General features: G+C 36.4%; 1 protein-coding gene across 1 annotated transcript in view; it reads right to left on the reverse strand.

Moving 5' to 3' along the window:
• The window catches only part of LOC150104094 (ER degradation-enhancing alpha-mannosidase-like protein 3), a 391,801-nt gene that overhangs the window by 139,750 nt on the left and 224,506 nt on the right, over positions 1-27,545 (reverse strand). The window contains 3 exon segments of the mRNA XM_090396397.1: positions 7,324-7,483; positions 7,578-7,702; positions 24,723-24,806. Coding sequence (XP_090252523.1) covers positions 7,324-7,483; positions 7,578-7,702; positions 24,723-24,806 — 369 coding nt within the window.

Below are 27,545 nucleotides of genomic sequence, written 5' to 3' on the forward strand. Positions count from 1 at the left end.
TCACGAATGTCCCTCTCAAAGAAACCTTAGAGCTAATCCAAGCTAAATTTCCTCCCGATATCTCAGCCCTATTTTTACAATGAACTCAGGCTATTTCATTTGGCAGGAAAAATTCTATAAACAGATACAGGGGACAGCCATGGGTTCACCACTTTCCCCACCCTTGGCCAACTTCTTCATGGAGACTTTTGAAGCCTTAAACTCAGCCCCACAAAAACCTACCATATGGCTTCGCTACATTGATGATGTGTTCGCTATTTGGCCACATGGCCCGGATTCACTCCTCTCCTTCCTAACACATTTAAACAACCAACACCCTAGAATCAAGTTCACCCTAGAAAAAGAGGAAAACAATAACCTCTCTTTCCTAGACACACTAGTCACCCGCCAACCTAATGGAACCTTGGTTTTCTCAATTTATAGAAAACCCACCCATACAGGCAGATACATTCACCAACAATCCCATCACCCCCCCCCCCTCACAATAATATGGAGTTATTAAGACACTATTCAACAGGGCAAAAATAATCTGTTCAAATGATCAAGCCCTAACCACTGAACTAAATCACACCCATGACACTTTCTCAACAAATGGCTACCCCCCCCCCAAAGAATCCAAAAATATACTTAAACCAGTTATCCAACCCCCCCCCCCCTTCACAAAAAAGATTACTCTAAATCCATCACCATTCCCTACATCCCAGGCACCTCGTAAAAAATCAACAAAATCTTAAAAAAAAAACATGACTTGACCACTTGTTACAGACCACACTGAAAATTGGCATCCCTTATCCGCTCCACTAAAGACCAACCACTTCCCCTAGACCTACCTGGTGTATACCAGGTCCCTTGCAGCTGTAAACTGTCCTACTTTGGCCAAACAGGCAGGACAGCAAATATCAGAATCGCAGAACACAAGGATTACATCCGATTTCACCAGTACAGCCACTCTGGGCTTGCAGACCACCCTCTGGATACTCGCCACAGAATAAGATGGAAGAAAGCCACAGTAATACACCACAGCAAGTTCAAATATGAAAGACTATTCATGGAATCAGCCTTAGCCCTTAGGAACATGCCAAACCTCAACAAATTTGGATGCATGAGACTGCCCCAAATTTGGGAAACATTTATCAGAAGAACTTCAGCCCAAAGACCAAGAACTACCAATATAGCCCGCCATGGGGCCCCATCAGGACTTTAGCAAAACGTTAGCTTCCTAGCTTCGGTTCTCATTTGTTGTTATGTAGTACTTGTGTGCACGTGTCTTTGTATTAAGTTCCCATGAAGATGGCAACGTGACGTTTGCTGAAATATCGTAAAGTATATATTAAAGTTTATTTAATTTATATTTCTAGTGTATGCTGTCAATTCCTTAATTATTAGTTATCATATAAAAGATCAATTCCTTTCTCTTTTTATCCATTAGTCTCATTTCTAGGATTATTCTCTCCATTCTTCTTTCTGTCACCAGTATTTCAGTATTTGTTCTTCCATTTGTTTAGTTAGTGCACAGGTTTCTGAGCCACAGGTGAGTACTGGTAATATGCATTGGTTGAATACCTCACTTTTCGGGTAGTTGGGTAAGTTATTTTTGAAGTGTAGTTCAATTTCCCAAATGAATACAGGCTAACTCTAATCTTCTAATTTTGCTCTGTAATCCATTTTCAATGTCAAAAAGTTTCCCCAAGTTCACATAAGAGGAGACTATTTCTATTGGTACATCATTAAGTTGTATTGTTTTTGCTCTTAAGTACCTATTGAACATAATTCTTGTTTGTTTTTTCTCTATTTATTTTAAGACCTATCTCCTTGCTTTCTAAAGTCAGTATGTTTATCATTCCCTCAACTCTCAACTTTGGTCCATTCTCTTGGACATGTCAAACGCTTCTACACAGAAAGAATTCCAAAAAATAAAAAAATAAGCAGGTCAAAAAAAAATAACAATCTGTGTAAATCGAAACCACAACTGCAAGTTCAATCTATCTTCAAAAAGGCTCAACAAAGCCGTCAGTGCCCTAAGCCTTGGCCACAATTTTGCCATCACACCAAAGGAAGTGTCGGTGCTAGATATAATGTATAACATTGAACGTGGAATCTGTTGCTCAGCACTGGAAATAGCCAATAACATCAGATTCAGACTTGATGTTGCCAATATTCTCACCTAGTTGTCGCCTCCAAAAAGTAATTTATTGTTCAGCCAACTCACTGCTCTCAGAAAATTATGGAGAGAAAAAAGTATCGTCATCACTGGAGTGGATAGGGGTAATGCCATTGTCATCCTTAATGCCATAGAATATAACCGAAAAATGGAGATTATCCTCTGAGATCGCACTACCTAAATCCCACCAGAACATGATCCCACAAAAATGCAAGTTAAAAAATTAAAAAAAAATTGAAACCTTTCATAGTTCTCATCATTCCCGAATATACAGTTTACCAAAAATCCACACACCTAATTCCCCTTCCCCCAAGACCTATAGTAGATGCCACTGATGAACTATACTACAAACTGTCAAAGAAGCTGGCTAACTCTGACTCCTCCCTCACTGCACTTACATCCTATATAAAAAACTCTATTCTACCCATTTTAAAACCTTGATTGAAAATCTAATCTAACTTTAAATAATACAGATATATTGGTATGCTTTGACATCACCTCACTGTTTACCAATATTCCTTTAAATGACACTAACACTCTTAAAAAAAATTTTTCCTTCTGATATCTTAGATCTCTTTTACTTTGCCATCAATTCTGGTTATTTTTCTTGGAAGAACAAAATTTACAGAGAGAGAACTGCTATGCACCCCCCTTGCCAATTTTTACATAGAAAAATTTAAAAAACAAGCCATACACCCAGCCTCTCTCAAACCTTATATCTGGCTAAGATATGTAGATAATGCAATCTCTATTTGGCTTCATGGCCAAGACACAGACTCCTTCCTCAGTCACCTCGGTAGCCTACATCCAAGAATCCGGTTTACGATGGAAAAGGGAAATAACAATAGTTTACACTTCCTAGACACCTTAGTACCATGCCTTCCTAATGGTAACCTTTCCTTCATTGTATATAGAAAACCTACTCACACAGGCAGATACATTCACAAACTCTCCCACCACCATCCCTCTCGACAATATGGCATTATTAAAACTATCCAAGAGAGCCCACAAACTTTGTCCCAGTGATACCTCCCTTTTTCAATGGCTACAGTGATTACAGAATTTAAAAAAATAAAAAAATCAGTTCCTCCCCCATTCCCCAGTAGAGATTCAGAAGGATTTCAGAAATGTCATCACCATACCCTACATCCGTGGCACATCAGAAAAAATAGCCAGGTCCATAAAAAAGTACAACCTCCACACAGCATTTAAGCTCCACCATAAATTTGCTACCCTTATCAGTTCTACCAAAGATCAGCTCCCTCCTCTCTCAGTGCCTGGAGTTTATTAAATACCCTGTTCCTGCAAGCTGGCTTATTTGGACAGTAGATCAGAAATCATCTGCTTAGAAGAACACAAATCACACACCTGCAGTCACAGCTATTGTCAATCTGGCCTTGCAGACCACGTTTTGGATACAACCCACAGGATCTCCTGGGGGAAAAAACCATGCTCCACCACAGTAGAGTTAGCTTTACATTAGGAATCCCCCCCCCCATTTATATATTCGGCATGATAATGGAGTACCACATGATATCAACGTGGTGTGCAGCTACTATAAATGGACGCACCCAGTGGTGAGCTATAAGGGGCTCGCGCGAGCCCTTTGTTAAATTTTTCTCAAATTTGCGAGCCCCTTGTTCTTCTTGTTTACTTTTTTATTTTTTCAAAAGAAAAATATATATACACTGATTCCAAATAATCTATACACTGGCAGTGTATAGATTATTTGGAATTATTGTTTCTACTCCTCTATAATGAATGCGCCCAAGTTTGAAAATAATATAAGTGGATGCGCTATCATTACCCTTCTCCCTTCTGGTAGCCAATCAAATGTTTTATAAAAGATTATAAAAGTTTTCATTCTTATTATATTTTGATAGTTAAAAAATATTTTTCTTATGCAAGATAAATTAACACAGTTGATTGTGTGCAAATATTTCATGTTTAGATCATGAAATATTTGTTTAAAAATGATAGCCTTTAGAGGTTGATTGTCCTCATACTTTTTGATTAGAATTTGTACACAAGCTGTATTAATAAAAGTTTGTGTGAAATACGGCTTTTTTTTTTTTTTTTGCTCGACGATGCGAGCCCTTTGTTAAAATTTCCATTAGCTCACCACTGGGTGCACCTATCCTCTGTACATAATCAGTAAACGTTTGCTAGTAATGGGGAAATGTGGCAACATAAACCAATTTGACTGCAGGTAGATAGTTGGGGCACGGAGAGCAGGTGCCAGTATTTTGTAAACAGCTGCACGAGTTGGTTGCTCCTGTACTATTGTATCAAGGGTGTACCAGGACTGGATTAACCATGAACAGACATCCAGCAGAAGGACTCACATTGGTCAACCATGCGTGATTAATCCTAGAGATGAGCATCTGGTGTCGTGACTGGTATCTTGGCAATGACATGCAACAGTCACACAGCTCACCAACCAGTAACGGGGGGGGTAACCCATTTTCACATGCAGCATACCTTGCTTCACCTGGGATTTCACACCAGAGACCAAAAAGGGTACCCATGATGACAACCAGGCATCACACACAATAACTCGCATGGACCAAAGAACATTGGCAATGAACCCTCGACAGATGGAAGAAGGTTGTGTGGAGTGATGAGTCCTGTTTCCTGCTGCACCATGCTGATGGCTGGGTTTGCATTTGGCATAAACAGCACTAAGCTCTATACCCTGGTTGCACAGTTGTGGTTCAACAGGCCAATGGGAGTGGTGTTATGGTCTTGGGAGTTTTTTCCTGGCACACCCTAGGTCAGTTGGTTATCATCCTACAAATACTGAATGGTGAACAAATGCTAGAGTGACCTGTTAGCCAACCATCTCCATCCATATCTGTAGGAGGTCAACCCTGGCCATAGTGCCGTCTTTCAATAGAACAATATAGGTGCACCTTGGAGGAACGACAACGAATTTGCCACATTGCCTTGACCCCCAAAACTCCTGCATGTAATCCAATTGAACAGATGTGGGATATGCTAGAACAGGGTGTGAGAACTACTGATCCTCCTCCTTCTCCACAGAATGAGAATGAGCATGAACTGATGAAGTTGCTGCAGCAGACATGAGTTATGTATGGAGGATGTTCGATACCTTGTGAATTCTATTCCTATGCATCTGCAAGCCATAACTGCACAGAGAGGTAGACCAATGTGTTATTAGGTGGGTGTTCCTATAACAAATTACTGCTGTGGTCCATACAAGTAATTGATAGCCCTAGCCAGCAAATACCACAGGTTCCAAATTTCCAGTCAACCCAACAAGTGAAATGCATTAATAAAGTGTGTGGTCGTGTGCATACATGTGTGTGATGTGATGTGAATAGTGTAATCAAACAGTTGGAGAAAAAAAAAATAATGAAGTGAATTAATAAAGGAGAAGGGATATATTATTCTCTGAACAGAATAAGGTTTTTTCCCCAAAATTTCCAAGTACCACTTTTAACAAATAAATGGCATTCTATGGCTATGTGAAATTACAATCACTAAATTGATAAAATTGCTTCATTCATTCATTTGTTGGTTTAAAATGTACATACCTGTTTTAATGGCAATAACTGGTTTAATTGTGTATATAAAGTAGTGGGTAGAAGAGTCGCTTTCTATAGAAAGAGGTTTTTTGTTAGTAGGATAATAAATTATCCTAGACAAAAATTATATTCTTGTTTTCATCTTTACTTTACCATATGTAAACAAACAAAAGTTGGCATGTGAAAAAAAATTTGTCCAGGATACTTTTACAACCAACTCTCACTATGCAAACACTGCTATAACAAACTACTGAAAAGTCCCAAAGGTGTTAAAAGGTGTGTTAAAAAAAAGTCACTATAACAAATTACTCCTGTGGTCATTATAAATTTGTTACAGTGAGAGCCAACTGTATTTATAGAGCAACTGACTTCACATGAAGTTGCTCTTTATATTCTATGGCTATGGGAAATTACAATAAATAACCATTAGGAATGAAAATATGAATCATGGACTGTGTACTTCTCAGGCTTGTATAATACTAGGCATTACGTTGAGTCACTACTCAGATCAGCTTTGACCTTTACTGAAGTCACATTGTCAGAAGCTAGCCTCATAAAGATACTGAAAGTTCAGTCAATAGCAGATCAGATATTTCCACACAAAGCAGCAAGTTAATACGACAAAATTTAAGTTAGTGTCATTAACTTTCACAAGGTTTCTCTCACACACACCTACACAACAGAGATAAGTATGGAGATTTGCACTTAATTAACCCTTTAACTGGAAGCAGGTTAACTTGATCGATAAAAAAATCGATTTAACTCGATTTTTCGTCCCGCATACGAACAAATCGGCCCTACAGAACATGTGCAATTTACAGACAAAAAATACTAGTTGTGGTGGAGGACGGTAGATGGCGTTAATGTGGATGATTGGTAGTAGAGGTTCGGGTGGACCGAGAGTTGTACAGTAGGTGTCCTCCCACGATGAGTCTCCGGACTCCTTGGAGGTGTCACGAATAATAATAATAATATGAAGCATGATGCATAAACCACGTGACTGTGGGGATTCCCGGGATGTCACAATATGGCATCTACCAGTAAATATCCATGTTATCTTACTGATGATGAAACTGATGAATTGTTAACAACAAATGAGTCGAGAGAAGAATTGTCCGAGTTAAGTGACTTGTGTACTTCAGATGAAGAACCTGGTGATTCTACATAAATTAATGTGTGTAATTTGCTTAATCAAGTAGACACCCCTTGATTATGCAAATTTTATAAAACACTATTATTGCCATTTTTGTGAGTGAACAAGTGTATATCAAGAATGTATGATGCTGTCCAGACTTCTTACTTCAGTAAGAATTTTAATTCATTTTATTTATAAATTTTTTGCAAAATTAATTCAGCACATGGGACAATGTCAGTAGAATATAAAATCAGCAGTTAAAGGGTTAAGAATCTATGGACTTTATTTAATTTTCTTGATAATATAAAAATGTTGATAATATATAAATAATCATTAGGCATGAAAATATTCCACTAGGGTAAAATATTTTCAATAATAATCATTACTTGTTTTTTTTCTGAAAGAAATTCAATAAATAAATCGATTTTGTGATGAACTACTGGAAATAACTTTCTCATACTAAGTAAGAAAGAACTTACAGGCACAGCAGTTACATTACTTAGCCTAGCAAGACTAAGAGGAAATAAGTGAGCTTCTGTTGTAAATACAAAATCATCTACATCAATAAGTAACTCTTCCTTAGTGGTAAATAAGAGATAGAGATATTTGAATGTTTCAGCAAGTACAAAAGAGTCCATCCTACAAAGGAAAAAAAACCGACATGTTTATTATGCAAAACATGCTTTACATTCAAGAAACATGCACATTAAAACAGAAAAGAAATTTTTATTACCTGTCTTCATGACTTCCTGTACGCACATCTTTGACAGCTGCAAATCCACATGAAACCCTTGCATATTGCTGCAGACTCTCTAACACCTTTTTACCTGCTTCCAAGTAATAAGGATCACCAGTTGCCTGTGATGTTTTAAAGATAAATGTGTTGTGTTAATAAATGCATTAAAATTAAAAGGAACAAGAAAGGAAACCTAAACTATATTAATACTGTACAAATACAAGACAATATACACAATGGATACAGGCCATGGGATGGGAACAAACACTCAATGTTCCCATCCCATCTTCCCAAGTACCTGTCATGTTCATTTCATGAACAAGTACTTGGTAAATGGGCTGTTCTTCTGAGATTAGAATATAGTAGCATCAGGACTACAAAACGAGTTCTTGGAATCTAAAATTCTCAGCCTTGTCTACCATGCCTTTGACAGAATTCGTTGGAATTCAACCAAGATTCTTCCCTCCAGTAGATTTCAATTTGATAATCTTTTTCTTGAAACTTGTGAAAAATTTAACACATCACCTGATTCTTAACTGCTCTGATTGCTTTTATGTCTTTTATGCCCCTAAGTTTTGGCATGTAATCGCAATTAACTTTTTACTTATTTTTTTAATAATAAGTTATGTAACCTTATATTTCAATTACAAAAGTCAGGCATGGTTTCCCTCTGAACTCTAATAGTGCATGCTCTTGTTAACTCAGCTGTGACTGAGATACAAGCAATAAGCATGTGCTGTACGACTTATTTTGTAGCTTATATTTTGAATGTTGTCAATGATCTTATCATCTTTCCCTGATAATGTCCTTGCAATATAGGACGAAATATATTGGAGTTAAATAAATTGTTTTTCTGTACATATGTCAGTAGTTTTAAAAAAATATGATACATATGGTTACTTGCTGTGTCATTATTTAAAAAAAAAATCAGAATATTGTTTTCATTTTGTGCATGTGAAAATTATGCATTCTTAACATTCATTCTCTGGAGTTTCTGTAGCTCACCGAGTTTTGATGATGCTCTTTGATTGGAAAGATCTGGCATCAAATCTCATCTAAGATACAAAGAACCTTTATCAGGGATTTTCAGCTAAAGGTGAGTTAGCCAGTCTGATATGGATGTGGCGAGAAACTTGGGTTTTTCTTCCCACAAAAAAAGAGCACATGCAGTTGACATAATATACATGCAAACAGGATTAAAAGAAAGGATTAATAGCCATGCTGGAGCATTAATGAGGTTATCAAGAAGCCAAGTTAGTTGGCCATATCAGTAGAAAAGAGATGGATTGTATTTGAATGGATTTCATCTAAATCAATAAAGTGACTGCTGCTAGAGGGATAAGTAGAGATGAGACCATAGTGTTTTTGGATAGAGAGGAGAATAGTGCAAGAGATGAGAATGTGAGAACAGAAGTGATCTTAGTGGCCAGGAGATACAGTGTAAGTTTATTAATAGATAACTGTGCATTTTCAATCTGAATAAGTAATATGTTGCCACAGCTGAAAACACTTGATTAAAGATTAATACAAATATTTCAATTCACGTATTGTGGATCATCAGTGTAAAACAGTTCCAAAAAATTAAATGACAAAAGTATGTGGAGAATGGAATCTCTCCTTGTAAGCAGTCATGAGACAGTTGGATAAAAAAATGAAACTATTAAGTTCAGATGAACTGTGCATAACATGAGTGTGATTATATAAAAAAAATAATAAATAAAATAAAATAAAAATAAACTGCTCTCAATATCTTGATGATAGATTCGATAACCTACAGCAACGTATAAACAACATTTAAATTCCAACAAACTTCCCCATGATAAATAGGTTGTTAATGTTTCAAATCGACCACTAAGAGAAGCTGAACCAAATGTTCTTGCTAGAGGCCACACATTTGCTACTGAACCAAAATGTTTCTCTTATTTGGATTTTATGCATAATATTGAATAAAACAAGATTTTTATGATGACAGAAATAAACTATTTCTTGAAGTTTCCAAAATTATTCATAATACTAAACTTCCACCTCTAAATATCTCATTGAAGAACCAAAAGCCCTACATGAACTCCAAAAAAAAAATAAAAATGGAATGGCTGTAAGTTCGCTTCAAAGCTTGTTATAATTACCTAACCTGTAGTTCTGTATATACCCCTTCGTAAGAGAGAAATCCACAAATTTTGCAACCTCCCAAGTCAATACCACATGATCGCTCTCACCAACTGGAGGTAACAATGACACCTTACTTATGCACATGTTCTCTGAACCAATGACCAGGTCCAACACTCTCACACCACGAGTCCCTTGAGTTATGTGCTGTTTCAAGTAATTATTTCTTAGAAGGTGTATGAATTCCATTTCCTTTTTGCCACGTGATATTTCCTCCTTCCAATTGATATCACCATAATTAAAATCCCCCATAATAATCACTAATCCTGCACTCATTGCACTAATTTGCTGATGCATGAATTCAATATCACTCTTGTATCCCCTGGCCTATAGCAGCAACCAACTCTATATTTGGTTGCATTGGTCACTATTTTACACCAGACCGCCTCAAATGAACTAACATTCACGTCTATCCTCTTCATATACTACTTTCTTTGGCTATCATCAACAGTATTGCTCCCCTCCCCACCACCATTCTACCTTCTCTATCCTCCCTGAAAATACTGTATCCATCACATTCAATTCCAGTAAAAACATCTGCTGACAGCCAAATTTCACTAATGCCAAAAATTCTTCCCTCTTATTTCGAATGCTTCTTGCATTAGTATACAAAAATTGCAGATTCAAAAAAATTCCCTTTAGTTCTTGTACCAGAACTAAAGGGAATTTAGTTCTGCTTTAGAACTGATATACATGTCACTAATTTCTGTAGTCCCATGTTGATTTTTATCCAATCTATTCTGCAATTTATTTCGCGAATAAGGATCAACAAATATACATTCACTGCATAAGTTTTTCCCTCTTACACTCAACCTTTTCAATTTTAGTTTCCCTGCCCAATTACTTCAACTTGTTCAGAAAACAGTAACTTCTTCAATCACTTGTGACCTTTCATGTTCAGATGCAACCCATCTCTTGCATACAGCTGTCTTTTGCCTTCAAACACCAACAAATTCCAGATATCTTTTTTGTACATTCTTGCAATCATATCATTCATTATCATCGCTCATCTACTTAACTCATAATTGTCAAAAAGAGGCAGTACACACACACACACACACACAATCCTTCCTTTGACACATTTCTTCTTCAAGATATCTAACAATGTTCTTAAATCTTTTGCTACTTGATTAATACTACCACATGCTGGGTACAAATGACCTGAGTCATTTGTACCTACCATAACCATCATCTTTTCTGCATCATGCCCTCTCTTTATTGCTAAAGTCACTCACTCTCTCTATTGTTCCACCAGCCAAGCACTCCTAAAGCATACCGCTCTCCATACCCTTAATCACAGAATCATCATGTATTGTACCACTCATAACTTCATTCAAATCCAAAAAGCATCACTCATGGCCTCATTTTCTACACTATTCAGCATGACTCTCCCAGTTTCATTACTTTCCCTCAATGCTCTTTTGCTTACTCCCTCACTTTCATGACATCTCATTTCTTCTAGACCTCTTGTGCTTTCATTATGTTGACTCCCAATCACTATTTATTACTTCATCATTCACCAAAGACTCTCCCTTACTTAATTCCGTTCTAGTTACTTCAGCTAAAGTAATCACCATAGTCCTAATTACTCTATTCAACACATTTAACTCAGTTTTAATTTCCAGAACCTCCTTACTGAGCACTTCCAATTCCTCTTGCAGGAGATGAAGGTCAGTTTTCATTTACACGAACTCCTGCCGAAGCTCTTCCGCTACAGTCTCGACATCTGCTTCCATTCCTAATTGCTCCAGTTTATTCCGACACTTCTCACATACGTCGACATTTTCATTCTTCTCTTTTAGCCAAACAGTCTACAGATCCACATTCTTCAGCGCATATATATAGCAGTTTCAGCAACGCATCCACTGCGAAAAATCCAAGGCAGAGCCAGACTTTCGTATAGAAGTCCTCTGAGCCGCTGAAGTTTGTTTTGCAACAAACAGCAGCGAAACACAATATATACAACAAAGTTTCAACAATAACACCACTGAAGGACACTTGTATCCAACTAAAGCACAACTTCAGCACAATCTGAGACAAAAAGCCATACTATACTTTAATTTAAAGACACTTCTTCTAGCATAGCTCAAAACGACCGCCACATTCACTAGCGACATTGAATTCCAAATGAGACAAACATACAATTATTGACTTCCTTGACATAATTATGACTACCTGAGGAGTAGGCTGAGTTCTGCACCATCTTATCAGTTGTTGGATGGGAATGATATCAACAGTGCATGGGAAGTGTTTAAGAATACTTAAATGATGCAATATCAGAATGTGACCCTAGAGTTTGAAGAAAAAATACGTAAATAGTTTGAAGGTAAATAGATAAATAGTTTGAAGAACCACTTGCAATTCAGCAAGTGGTTCATAAGAAAAAGATGATGTGGAAGGAATACCTTCATAAGGATGAATCAGTTATGAAAATTTTAAGAGGAAAACCAGAAGAGTCACAACTGTTGTACAGAAAGCTAAATCTGATTATGAAAAGAAATTGCTCTGCAAGCTAAAGACAACCCAAGAAAATTCTATTGCTATGAAAGAATACGCCACTGAATACAAATGGTATGAAGATGACTGATGCAGATTTCATTCACCTCATGAGTGCCAAAAGCAATTAACCTGGTATATGCAACATTGCACTCACTGCTACCTCTTCACTGCATGAAGAAACTCAGGTGTATGAGGACAAGATACTAGAACAGCTGCACAAACTGAAATAAGAATTCTGTAATAGGGACTGATGGGATATCAGCACGGATGCTAAAGGAGTGTTCGGCTGAACAGGCTATTCCTTTGATTAGGCAATATAATTTGAGTCTCAGAACAAGGAAGATTCCACAGGAGTGGAAGGAATGTATGATAATTCCACTGTATAAGGGTAGTGCAAAGACTGATGTATCCAACTATTGACCTATCAGTATCTCTGGAGTGGTGGTGAAGATTTTGGAAAAGTCAGGGCTCATATACTTCTTTTCATTATTAATACCAAGATACATTATCTTACCTCACTCAATGCAGAGCAAATTTCAAATGATCCTGCTAAAACTGCAAGTAGTGTGACTAAGAGAAGAAATGAATTTCTTCCTTTCAGTGAGGGTGCCTTTTATACATAAACAGTCTCTGGAAAGTCCTCATGCACAGCAAAGCAGGTGTCATTTCTTTCATATACTGTAAAGCTTGTCTTATGTCAAAACTTTATTGAATGTTCCTACACTAGAGTATGAATAAATCTTCATCCTGAAGTTCTACACTCTCTTTTACTTTTCCCAGATTTCAAACCATCATTCTAACCCATTTACTCTGCTAGGCCCATATGTCAGGTCTAGGCTTCTCTAGTCTCTCTGCTTACTTTCTACTTTTTATTCTTATCCAGCTCACTTTTCTCTTATTCTCCTTTTGGTACTCAAGAAGCTTCTTATATATCTTCCAGGTCATGCGACTGTACATGCATGCTATCATGACTACTTAGGTCATTTGCATGAAGACAAAGTCATTTTTTAGAGGTAAACCTCATTCTTTAGTTCATGCTCATCCCTTTTTTTACTTGTAAAAATTCAGTGAGTAGTATGACTCATAAGTACAACCAAATTCTTACACTTACTGATATCCTGAGTGCTCAGTATTTGGAATACATTTTCTTCATTCACTTCTTATCCTTCAACCCACTCTATCCCTCCAGGAATAAAACCATCTTTACAGTAGGAAAACACTGTCAGTTAAATAACAACAGATATTATTAAATAGAAATATTCAAATATTTGCAGTTATCAAGAACTATCTTCGAACAAGTTTGTTATAAAAGTACAAAATTGGATGTTTCCACCTATTTCAATATTTGCAGAAATAGATGAAAACAGTGAATTATTATAAACTGTGACTACAAAGACAATAGTGCAGTAAATTTATTCTAGATTTAGAATAAATTGCTTTTTAAAACAAGGATAAAATGCTTGAACCAATTCTGTTTTTTTTTTACATGCATATGTGTCTGGAAATCTCAGATTCAAGAAAATTTTCCAGCTAATCAGCTATTATCCATATAACAAAAAATGCATCTACAATCAAAGTATGGTCTATCAGGTCTTGCAGACTATACTTTAGACACTACACATAGAATCTATTGGAAAAAACCTCCATGTGCTACAAGTTTAGAAGTGAAGAATTTTTTTCAGAATCTGCAGCTGTCCTCAAAATCTAGTCTAATCTGAATAAATATGATGTATAAAATTCCCCTAAATATAGGAAACATTAATCTTAAGATCCCAGTTTACAACTAAGACCTCCTACGGGGCATCCCCCACCTAATTAAGACTAGTCTTTTGTCCATGTGTTTCATTTAGTTTTGTTTTGCCTTTGTAAGATTGCAAAATTTTATATTGTACTCCCTGAAAATGTTTCTGCAATGACTGACGTGAAATAGTAGAAGTATGCAGTGTTTTTAATCCTTTCCTACCCTTAACAAATGGTTATTGATTATTCATGGAAATATAGCATGCAAGACAAGATGGCAAGTTGAAACTTTATCTAGGAAATTAAATTGGATAGTCTTTCTTAAAAATATGTCAGAATACAGAAATATTATCCAACTCTGTCAAATTAGAAATTAAATTTCAATCAACTGGCATGCTTGGATTTACAAGCATGCCAGTTTTGCTGGTATGTATGTAGATTACTGTTACTCACACTAGCTTTGAGCTACTCAACCTAGAGCTCTGGACCATTCTCTTGGAGATTTCAGAAGCCTCCACTCAGAAAGAATTCTTAAAAATAAGAGACATATCAAAAAGTATTTTTTGATATGTCTCTTATTTTTTATTCTTTTTTTTTTTCATTTATTTTTTCAGTCTTTTTTTTTATTCAAAATCCACCTCAAGTTCACCTCTGGATACTGTAGTTAACCTATCATAAAAAAAAAGAGCTTAGTGAAGCAATCATCAGTGTTCTAAGTCTCAGCCACAATTTTGCTATAACACCAAAACAACTATTGATATAAGACCTGATGTTTGACATCGAACACTATGTCCATAATCTGGCTACAGAAACAAACATTACACTTGACATCAACAGCATTCTTTCTCGAGCTTTACCTCCCAAAGGTAATCTATCATCTTTCCAACTGAGTTGCCTTCAAGAAGCTACAAAAAAAAAAAAAGAAGAAAAAAAAAGATAATAGTAGTCATCACCAGAATGGATAAGGATAGTGCCACAATACCTAATGCCAGTGAATAAAACTGAAAAATAGATATCATTCTCAGACACCTGTCTACCTATATTCAATTAGATTATAATCCCAATAAATCTCAGATTATTAAGACATTAAAAAGTTTACTCAAAAAAAGTAATTCCCTGGCCTCCTGAAATTACAAAAATATTTAAGTCCTTTAGTTCCCCCCCCCCAAAGCCTATAGTAATGTTACTGATTCTCCCTGCTATAAATTATCAAAACAATTAACAAAGTCTTTTACACTCCCCTCCTCACTGGCAACTTCCATCAAAAATCTAAATAAGTAAATAATATTGATATACTAATACTGATAGCACTTAAAGAATAATTTGAGTAGGCTCGAAATTTGAGTAAACAAAAATGATTATCAGTTCGATGTTAGTGTCAAGTTATGCACTCTGGCATGATGAGATTTTCAATGACATATTATATTAGCAAGGTTATGCTACAAGAAACTGATGAGGCTAACAATCTTGCCATAGGAATCTGAAGTTCAAAGGTCACATAGCAAAAACTGCAAATACAATGCAGAAGATAATTGCAATGTTGAAGAAGCAAACCTTGACATGTAAGGATAAAGAAGTCATTTTACCTCTTTACAAGGCTTTGATACGACTGCACATCTGGACTAGTGTGTGTGCAGATTGTCTCCTGGATTCCCAGGGGATAAAGAAGCTGCAGAAAGGTTATAAAGATTATATTTGGATTAAGGAGTTTAGATTATGAGGACAGATTGCGAATATATGGACTATAGACTCTAGTTAATAGAAGAGGGATGACATGATAAAGGTGTATAAATTTCTGAATGGATGTTATATCGTCTGATAAAATTTTTTTGTTATATGGAAGATGGGAAGAGAACATGGGACATCCATGGATGTAAAATTTGTTTGCAGTTAAGAAAGGGGTAAGAGCTAGATTTTTCTCTCACAGTGCAGTGAATAAATGATTACTTTGTCTGTTGAAGTAGTGAGTGCATCTAGCATGAATGAGTTTAAAGTAAGGGATAGGACAGCTGGTTTGAGTGATGTATAGCTTCCCTCAATAAGTCCTCCACTCCCTAGAGGCCTCACAGATAATAATAATATATTGGTCAGCTTTGAAATCACCTCACTGTTTACCAATATTCCTTTGAATGGCACTTCAATACTTTTAAAAGTTTTTTTTTCTCCTGATATCACAGATCTCTTTTCCTTTACTGTCCATTGTGACTATTTCTCTTGGAAGAACAAGATTTATAAACAGATAAAGGGTACCATTATGGGTTCTTTCTCTCTCTCATCCCATACTGCCAACTTTTTCATGGAAGATTTAAAAAAAAAATACTCTTTGACTCGGCCTCATTTCCTTCCTTTTTTCTGGTTAAGATATGCAGATAATGTGTTCTCTATTTAGCCTCATGGCACACAGACATATTAGACCCTTTCCTTCATCACATCAATAGTCAATATCCAAGAATCATCTAATTTATGATATAAAAGAAGATTGACAACAGTTTTGCCCTTCTATATACCTTAGTAACATGTAATCTTAATAGTAACCTCTCTTTCACAATATACAGGAAACCCACTCACATGGGAAGAAACATTTATAAATTAATCCTCCTGAACAATATGGTATCATAAAAACTATAAAGACTAACCAATATAGCCTACATACAATCTTCGTTCCAATGAGACCTCTCTTGCAGCAGAATTCAGCCATATATGCCACACTCTCCTGTCAAATGGTTGCAATTCCTACAGAATTAAAAATAATCAATCCTTTCTTCAACCCATAACAATCTCTTCAGAAGGATTTCAGTAAATGCTGTCACCATTTCCTAGGCCCTAGATATGAGGGCAATCTGAAAGGTTCTCGGCCTAACAATAAAAAAAAGAATTTATAATTTCATAATTATTATTATTTTTCAACATAATCTCCCTTAAGAATAATACATTTATTCCAGTGATGCTCCAGTGCCATTATCCCATCCTTGTAGTGGTTCTCAGTAAGATCTGCAAAATACTCCTCTACAGCTGCAATCACCTCTTGATTAGAAGAAAAACGCTGACCAGCGAGGAAGAGTTTTAGTTTTGGGAAGAGATAGAAGTCAGAGGGAGCCAAATCTGGGGAATAGGGTGGATGTTCCAACAATTCATAGTGCATCCCTTAATTTTCCCATTGCCAAAACACCTTTGTGGGCATTGTCCTGATGAAAGATGATTTTTTTCTTCTGCAAACCAGGTCTTTTCTCACGAATTTTTTCGTCTGGTCTGGTTAAAAGATCAGAATAATATTCCCCAGTTATTGTTTTACCCTTTTCAAGATAACTAATAAACAAAATGACTTTAGCATCCCAAGACACTGATGCCATGACCTTTCCTGCTGATGGAACCGACTTTGTCTTCTTTGGTGCTGAACAACAGGCTTCTGTCCACTGTTTTGACTGCTGTTTGGATTCTGGTGTGTAAGGGTGAATCCAAGTCTCATCCATAGTAATAAATCGACGCACAAAATCAGTTTTATTCTTGTTAAAACGCTCCAAGCACTGTTCAGAGATTTTCATGCGAGTGTGTTTTTGATTTGCTGTGAGCAAGCAGCACCTATCTTGTGCAAAGCTTTTTCATTTGCAATTCTTCATGCAAAACATGTTCTTGTCAAATGCCTACAGTCTCAGATTTTTCATGCACTTGATCAATGATTTCTGGTGTTGTTACACTTCTGGGATGTCCTTCACATTGGTCATCTTCAAGGCTGGTATGGCCATGTTTACACTCAGCAGCCCATAATAGCCACTAGAGAGCTATATGGTATTGTTACACCTGATATCCTGAGAATATAACATTCTCAGTTATCATGGTGTAACATAAAAAAATAAATAACATAAATAAAAACCTCTGCATAAAAGGAATAATTTAATTAATAAAATATTCTTGCATCCAGTATAAATTGAGTGAAATGTAAAGGTCTATTGTTTAGTTAAGATAACAAAAGAAAAGAATGTATTAAGATGTATTATGACTAAACGAGGAATTTGTATTAAATAAGTAGCTAACTAAGAATTAATATAGTAATGCGATTAAGAATGAAACTGTTAAGTACATAAGTATAAAAGAATGAGTCATGAAATACGCTATGTAAGAGGCTACAGATTAAGCATTAAGTAGAATTCTGAGAAAAGGTTTAAAGGGGGGATAAGATAGAGGCTAACAAGAGAAATAACGGAATATCGCTTAGGGCCTATACCCGGATAGAAACTTCGTTACGAGTTGCCGATCAAAATGACGTATGGTGGCAAAATGCTACCCAATTGGTAGACAGACGGAAAACAAGTAGGAGGCGGGAAAGAGAAAGTAAGAAAGGGCGCCGTTAGGGAAGCAGCTATAAAAGGGTTGGTACCCCCCCCCCCCCCCCGAGGCTTTTTTTTCAAGGAGTAGGCTCTTTTGGGTTTAGGAGAAGACGTTTAGATAGTCAAGGAGGCTTTAGGCCTTTCTGCCTTTTTGCCAGAGGAGAAGAAACATTTGGATAGTCGCAGTGGTTTTAGTTTGGTTTTCTAGTGGATTTCACGGTGTTCCTGAGTGGAGAGATATGGCTTATATCCTCATACCACAACAAGGAATCGAAGGTGAGCGGGAAAGCTATTCCCGTATTCCTATGTAGAAAGCGAAATATGCCATAAAGTCATAGGAAGCTGTGAAAATATCGATGTCCTCGTTTCGGATAGTGCAGCCGACCGTGCAGACGTTTATATAGCCCTGAATTGCAAGAAGTTATGCAAGCAAGTTCATTCAGTAGAAGGTAAAGGCCCGTAAGTGAAGCTAAAGAAAGGTATTGTGAATTTTGTCTTATGTTAACTAGAAGTTGTTTGTGATAGGTACCCTTGTCATAATACGGAACTGTTAAAGTGATTAGGGAGAAATTATAATAGGACTTTAGAATTCGATAGAGAGTGTTAAAAGTAAGCTAGCTAGTGTTGATAATTTGTGAATAATTAATTGTCCTAAGAATCTTGAGTGCCTACTATATTGTAAAAGGAAAGTTAATGACATAATAGTGTTAATGAAGTAAATGGTTTTGTTAATATTGAGTTTGATTAGTGTGAATTGAGTAATCAAGTAGCCTGAGGAATTTGAATGCTTAGTGTGATGTGTAGAGAATCGGAATTGTCATAAGTATGTGCTAGAGTAGTTAATGATTTTGTTAGTGTACTTGAAGTTGAATAATCTAATACTGTGTGGTAATCTAATTTGTCCATGTTAAGTGAATTCATGTTTTGTATGAAATTTGTGGCAGCATGATCGTAGTAACTTTTGTCGAATCATAGCCCAACTACTTGTATTAAGCTAATTTTAGTGTGTAAGTAATTTAGTTGAGTATTTTGATATGTACCATGTTTAGAGAAATAATAAACCTTTTGTTTAATGATAAAAAAGTTGTCTGATATCGCTAATCCAATGCACCGCTTAGAAACATTCGAGCCTAATCACGCGGGGAATTAATGTTAAGAAACGGGAAGTTTAAGGAATTAATGTTGAGTAACAAGAAATAGTGTCACGACTGCAATAGTTACATTTTCAGATATTTGAGTTCCTTTTCTCTGTTTATGTATAAAATATCTTAAACTAAATATCCCAAAAGATGCAGTTAAAATACAAATACTAGGGATACTACGGGGAACAATAACTCAGATATTAGTAGAAATTTTGGTGATGTCTTGAAAGTAGAAGTTAGAAGAACATAGACGAAGGTAATTTGTGAGACAAACACAAAATCGTAAGATAGAATAGGGACATAACAGTATGTAGTATCTGAGGATAGCTCCTGACCAGATAAGAGATATTTTGAGTAAAAATTGATGAATTGCATAGTATTTACATAGTATTGTTTACTTTTAGTATTTTAATGTGTCTGGGTGATTTTTGTGTGTGTTTTTCGAGTATTTTAATAGTAAATTGATAGATACGATTATCTGTGCACATGGCTCCCATAAAGAGGAATACAAAGATGGCAATCAGGTCGCCATATTTGTCTGAAAATCTTAACTTAAAATACTTGATTCAGTGTACTGTTTGCAAAATGTATGCATTGAGGAAAGCGGTTGGAGTCTGGTTAAACAATGATAGTGGAGTGAATGTGTGCAAAAAGTGTAAAGAATGTGAGGATTTAAAGAGTGTTTCAGGTCGTGTAAGTGATATCATTGTCGAAAGTGAGAATCTAGATAATAGCGATATTCGAGGTATGAATGATGATATTTGCAAGGTAGTACCTGATAGCTGTGAGAGTGGCGTTGAAAGAGAGAATGAAGTTAAGTATACAGAACAATTGAATGAATCATCGGAGAATAAAAATGAAGACACTGACGCAACGAGTGAAATAGCACTATTACGTGGAGCGATACATAGAGTAAATCAGCAGCTGGAGCATTGGCAAAAATCTTTAACAAGCATGCCGACTAATAATCGGCAAAAGTATGATAGAAAAAATAAGGGTATGAAAGTGAGTGTAAACAAAATGAAAGAGCATGTGTTGTATGGGGATTCCTTAGTAAGAGGTGTGTTAGTTGTGAGTTTAACAAAATTGTACCAACCCGGTGAGAACATAAAGAATGTAAGCGAGTCAATTAGAATGCAAAAACAGCGGGTGAATGAATTCTTAGTGATAGCGGGTACAAATGATTTGAAAGGAAACAAAAAGGCTATGAGTGAGGATGTGAAGGAATTGCTTGAGGTAGCAAAAGAAAAGAGTGAGAGAGTTAGGATGGTGAGTCTGTTGCCACAGTATGACAGTGAAGAGTATAGAAGGAGGGCAATAATTGCTAATGACTTTATGCATGAATTATGTTTGATGAGTGGTGTGGAATTTGTGGATGTGTGGAATGAGTTCGATGGGTGAAAGGATTTATATAAAATGGATGGTTTGCATTTGAATGGATTTGGAGTACGGAGACTTGAAAAGGTGTTGTCGAATGTAGTGGAAGTGAATGTACAGAACCAGGGAAACTAGAGTTATTAAGGGGAATGGGGGGAAGTAGATAAGCAGATTTTAGGGAGACAGTGTTGAGTGTGTGAATGTGTGTAATATGCCCGAGCGAGTAGGAAAGACCACGAATCAGATTGGGATAGTTAGTATAAGACATCAAAATAGGGATGGGACAAATCGGCTTCTGCAATTCATGTATACAAATGCCAGAAGTATTAGGAACAAGAGGGAAGAATTTTTAGCCTTGGTTGGCACTTCCAGACCACATGTTATTAGCATTAGTGAAACATGGCTGACAGAAGATGACACAGCTAGTGGGATTGAATGTGAGGGGTATGGTGTGTTCAGGAGAGACAGGAAGAATAAAATGGAGGGGGGAGGTGTGTTATTGATTGATAGCAGATGAGCTACAGCCAAGGAGAATAGAAGTGGAACTACAGGATAGAGAAAAGAGCACATTTGAGGCCATTTTGGTGTGAGATTGAAACTAGCAGAACAAAATATACAGTTGGGTGCTGCTATAGACCAGGTGATGGAATAGATGGTGGAGATAGTATGCATAAGCAAATAGAAGAAATGAGTGGAAGGAGGGTAATTATTATGGGAGATTTGAACTATGGTAACATTGATTGGAAGGAGGAAAAGATCACATGGGAGGAAGGAATTCAATTTTATGCGGTTATTAAGGAATAACTATCTGCGACAGCATGTAATGGAAAATACTAGGGGTCAGAGAGTGCTTGACCTAGTAATTGCACCTGAGAATTTGGCTGTAACGAATATGACCATGTTGCCACGCTGGTGAGAGTGATCATAGGGTCTTGACTTGCGAGGTGGCTAAAGGTGTGGAATTTACAATTAAGACAGGGTACATGTGGAATTATCGGGCTGGTAAGTATGAAAAGCTTAGGAGATTGATTGGTACAGTGCCATGGCATGTACAACTGCAAGGGGCTAGAAGTTGACAGTGCATGGCAGGCAGTTAAAAAGTGTTTGCATGAAGCAATGGCTGACTGTATACCTGGAGTCTGAATAATAAATCAAATAGGAGTTAAATGAATGAATAACACCATTAAACTTGAGCTGCTAAAAAAGAAACAACTATGGAGGGAATTTAAGGAGAAAGGTGACCGGCAGGCACATGAACAGTATAAAGCCCAGGCCAGAAGGGTAACGAGTGTGGTAAGAAAAGCAAAAAAGGATTACGAAAGAACATTGGCCATGCAGGCTAAAGAGAATCCTAAACAGTTTTTTCGATACGCTGCAAGTTAAAGAAAAAATGTATATGGCAGAATGATTTTAAAGAATGCCGATGATGGTAGGGAGGTAACCGAATCAGTTGTATAGGTGAATTACTGAGCGAGCACTTTGCAAGAGTATATCATCCAGGTGGTGACATTGCAGAAATGAATGAACCAATAGATTATACGGGAATTGTGGTGAATGAGGTGGAGGTGAGTAGTCTATTGCAAAACCTCAATGTCAATACATCTGTGGGATTGGATGGTATACCAGCTCGTGTCGTATGTGAAGCGGCTAAAGAATTGTCAGTACCCTTGACCATTCTGTTTACTCTGAGTCTCTGGTCTGGGTTAGTCCCGAGGGGGTGTAAAGTGGGGAAAATAGTTCAACTGCATAAAGGAGGTTCCAAGACTACTGTTGTAAATTACCGATTAGCATATCAGGAATCATTGTCAAGGTTTTGGAGAAACTAGTCAAGAGAAGAATACAGGATTGGATAGATGAAAATGGGATACTGTATGGGGGACAACATGCTTTTGTGAAGGGTAGATCATGCCTCAGTAATTTGCTCACCTTTTATAACACAGTGATGGCTGAACTGGATAAGGGTAATGGGTTTACAGTGATTCTACTGGACCTTACCAACGCTTTTGACAGGATTCCACATGGAACTCTAATCAGTAAACTGGTGCAGATGGGGATGGATATAGGGTTGGTGAGATGGATAGATACTAGAGAGAGTAGTTTATTCAGGAGTGGAGTCCAAAAGACGGCCTGTGACTAGTGGTGTGCCGCAGGGTTCTGTTCTTGGACCACTACTTTTCAATTTGTTCATTAACGATATAGGAAAGGATCTGAGAGGAAGTGTTCACTTGTTTACTGATGATGCAAAGTTGGGTAGAGCAATTGTGAGTGCAGGATGTCAAAATTTTGCAGGATGATTTGGATAGTTTGGAGGACTGGGCTAGGGAAAATGGATGTCAATTTAATGTGGCAAAGTGTAAGGTTATGCATTTTGGAGTGAAAAGATTGGAGCAGTATATCACATTGGTGGAACCATACTCCAGGAGATTGATGAGGCCAGGAATTTGGGAGTCTTGGTGGATAGGGAGTTGAAGTTTAGGGGGCACATTGCAAGTGGCTAAATCAGCTCATCAAATCACTTGGTTAATGAAAACTACTTTAACAAGCAGAGACAAACAAGTTATTGTTCCTCTATATCGAGCCCTGATAAGAACCCATCTGGACTACTGTGCCCAGATATGGGCACCAGGGTTTCTTCTTGATGGGGAGAAGGTGGAGAGAATACAGAGACGAGTGACCAAGATGGTGGCAGGTCTGTGGAATGAACCTTATGAGAACAGGTTGAAGATCTGTGGGTTGCAAAAATTGGTTGATAGGTGGAAAAGGGGTGATATGATTGAGACATTCAAATTACTGAAGGGTTTTTATAAGATTAATCCAGAAGATATTTTTTCAGAATAGGACTGGTAGTGGGAGGACTAGGGGGCCATACATGGAAGCTGGGCAAGAATGTGGTTAAGAAGGGTGTTACAGCTAGGTTTTTTACTTGGAGAGTGGTAAATGAGTGGAATAAGCTTCCAGAGTCTGTTGTGGGTGCTATGACCATGAATGAGTTCAAGGCGAGGTATGATAGATACTGTGTGAATGTCGAATAGTTGTTCTTGACATGATGTTAGGGCCTCCCTCGATGAGTCTGTCGACTCCTTGGAGTTGCCCGAAATAATAATAATAAACTTTTATGAACTTCGAATTAATTTCTTTTGGCGTCAAACCTTCTTTACAAAGAATTTTATAACCACACAATACTCAATTTTATCCATTTCAACGGATACAGACAACACTTTTGCTTCAGACAGCTATATAAGTTATAAATAAGTTATGTAGGATGGGAAAAAATGAAGAGAATTACAATATAAAAATTGAAAGATTGAAACATGATTGAAAGAAAGATGCTACATGGCAAAGTGGTATAGAATTTTGATTATCATTTAAGCTAAACTACTTTAATTTTGGGCTTTATTTTTAAGTGAAAATTTTTAACTGACAAAACCTCTTTTTCAATTAAGAAATCCTCAGAATTTAGACTTGTAAAACAATTGTTCTTAGTCAAGGATATTTCCAATTCACAATTTGTCATCAGACCTTACAGTAGCTGAGGTTAAATTGACTATAAATAAACAAGAACAAACGCTTAAGATATTGAAAGTTATCACATTCAGTTTAAATGACAAATTATCATCATAATTTATTAAAAATTAAAACATAATATTCAAAATAATACTTTGTTTTGGATCTACTATTTTCAACTAAAAATGTTTTTTTTTTTTTTTAATTCAAATTTTGATTTTGGAAAAATTATAAGAAATTAGAAAATCCTTAGAATAGGGCACAAAAGAATGAAAAAAAAATTGACTTTATGGCTCGCAGATCAAGTAGAAAACAAAAAATCAAATAAATTTCTACATCTATTTTTCGTAATTTTTCAAGAAGATTAATTTTAAAAAATATTTACATACTTTATATAGAAAGTATGTGCTTTCTACAAATTCTGGTCGTAAAGGATGTTGGCCCCAGTGAACTTGAAAGTCGATGGTAAAAGCCTAAATGTAAAAATAATTGAAATTTAATTTTTACAATTTTTTAAATGAATGAAATGTTCACAATTTTTTAAATAAATTATATTTTTACATCAAAGTTTTGTACACCCAGAAGTTAGCTAAAGAAAAAATATACAAACAGCTGGATGGGGCTGCTACGGGTCCCCTGCCCCTCCTCCTCTTTCCCCACCTTGAACTTCTATATGGAACATTTTGAAAATCAAGCAATTAATACAGCCACACTTAAACCAATAGTTTTACTGTGCTATGTTGATGATGTGTTTGCTGTTCAACTCCATGATCTAGACACATTAGAATACATTTTTTTGGTACATCTTAACAGCCAACACTCTAAAATAAACTTCACCATAGAAAAGAAAAAAAAGAATTGTATCCCTTTTTTAGATATGACAATGAAAATGAAGAAGGATAATGGCTCATTATCCTTCTTCATTTTGAGAAAACCCACTCAATACAAACAGATATTTACATAAACAACCCTACCACCACCCTTCCCAACAGTATGGCATCCTCAAAACACTTATCACTTATTCACTGAGCTCAGGGATCTTTGCAACACATTTTTAGCCAACGGCTAAATCTGCATTTATCAGATGCAGATTTATCCAATCTACATCTGATAAATACAATCTCCTATCCTTATGCAGATTTAGCCATTGGCTAAATCTGCATAAAGGATAGGAGATTGCATTTATCTGTATCTTCTATCTTTTCAACACCCAATATCACAGCAAAACCATTCCCATCCTATATGTTAAAGATAGATCAGAAAAAATAGCCAAAGTTCTCTGCAAATATGATCTCCATGCTGCCACTTTCATTCAGTTAGCTATCTTCATAAATTCTCCTAAAGATCAACTACATCCTCTTGAACACACCAGAGTGTATAAAATTGTTATAGGTCTAAGCGACTATTTTTAGAATCAGCATCAGCTATGGGGGCACTCTCCTAGCATCAACAAATATGATGTTAAGCCTGTTTTCTACCAACTACAAGGTGAAGGCCACCTCTATTGTGTGTGTGTGTGTGTGTGTGCGCGTGTGTGTGTGTGGGGGGGTTCTACTTCTGCCATGATAACCCAGTCCATCTTGGGAGAGTGTTTATTTGCTTGTGTGAATGAATGAATGAAGGTGAAAGACAATCACAAACATCCATGCCTAGGTAGGATTTGAACCCGTAGCCTCTTGACTGGATATGCTAACCACTTCACCAACCAAGCCAACCGCAACAAATATAGTTGCATTAATTTACTAAAGATCTGGGAGACTGTCATTTTTAGAAGTCTGACTTCTCAAAATTGACTGTGATTTTTTGTGACCCATAGAGGGCACCATGTAAGGATATCAGTTCTGTTGTCAGTTACAATTCAAATTGTTTTCTTCAATTATAGTTCAGTGCTGTGTGCCTATCACAATTGTGCTATGATGATGATAGTTAGTTACCAAGAAATATTAGAGTTTAATAAATACTGTATATATATTTTTCCCTCTCTTGGTGTTGCTTATACCAGTGCTTCCCAAACTGTGGGCCGCAGCCCCCTTTGGGGCCGTTAGTTTGTTGAGGGGGAGTCGTGAAATAATGAAAACAAATTTAAACTGTTTTAAGACTAAGTGTGCCATGTCAAATGTGTATGTAAGATGATAAAAATGTAACATTTGCATTTGATTTTGGCAATATTCGCTGTATGTTTTGTATTGAATATAAATACAATAAATATTGTAATAATAAATGTCTGTATTATGATTTTTTTTTTATTTTAAAAATATTTTAATTTTTCCAAGGGAGCCGTAAATCCATAAGTTTGGGAAGCAATGGTTTATACCATTAAACATTATTACAAATCATCAGTGATACCTAAGCCTTTCTATACATAATATCAGGTGGCATGGTCACACAAGCAGAATGGAAGAAGAAAGAGTAAATCCTTGGGCAGAAAATTTAAAATGACAAGGATACAAGTTACAATAAGCCTAAACCTATGTTATCAAAAGAGAATCATCATGCCAACCATATAGCTTAGCTCCTATTACAACTGAAGTAGAAGACTGAGGACCCCCCCTCCACACACACCATTTGGCTGCTGGAAGGTGAGTAACAGCATCTGAAACACATCAGTTATGTTATGTTGGCTATGCCCCTGATGAGCAAGGAATTCACCTCTCTACTGATCATAACTATACTACTACTTCCTTAAGATCACCAACATTTATTCATGTATGAATATGGAAATATATACAGAAATATTCATATAACAAAAACTCATAGAGATAAAGTCCACTAGATGAAAGTCAGCCAAGTTGCTCTGTTTTGTGCCAAATGGTAAATGTCAGATAGTTATGAAATTTGGTATCGTTTTGCTATGCTTTGATTATGTTGAAGGATTTGACATAAGAACTGAGAATTTTGAACATTCTTGGTGTATTGATTGATTTTACAGATATTTAACAGTCATTTCCAAAGCTCTTTTCGTCCATGTTTAATAGCCTCTGCTGCCATACCATCCAATCCAGGTGCTTCTAAACATGGACGAAAATTCCTCTAATTTTCTGGATTTTTAGTTCAGTTTCAAAGTCTAACACAGTAAAACTTTTACACATAATGGAAATTCTTTTTGGATTATCATTTCTAGCAAAGCATCTGTAGAGAAGTTCACTGATGAATTATTTAATAGTTTTTCGGTAGTTCTTCCACACTAGGAGTTTGTTTTCATTTTCAAGTAT

Source organism: Typopeltis vanoorti, chromosome 8 (genome assembly GCF_054136105.1).
Source record: "Typopeltis vanoorti isolate ZY-2024b chromosome 8, IOZ_Tvanoo_1.0, whole genome shotgun sequence".
In the NCBI taxonomy this organism is placed as follows: domain Eukaryota; kingdom Metazoa; phylum Arthropoda; class Arachnida; order Uropygi; family Thelyphonidae; genus Typopeltis; species Typopeltis vanoorti.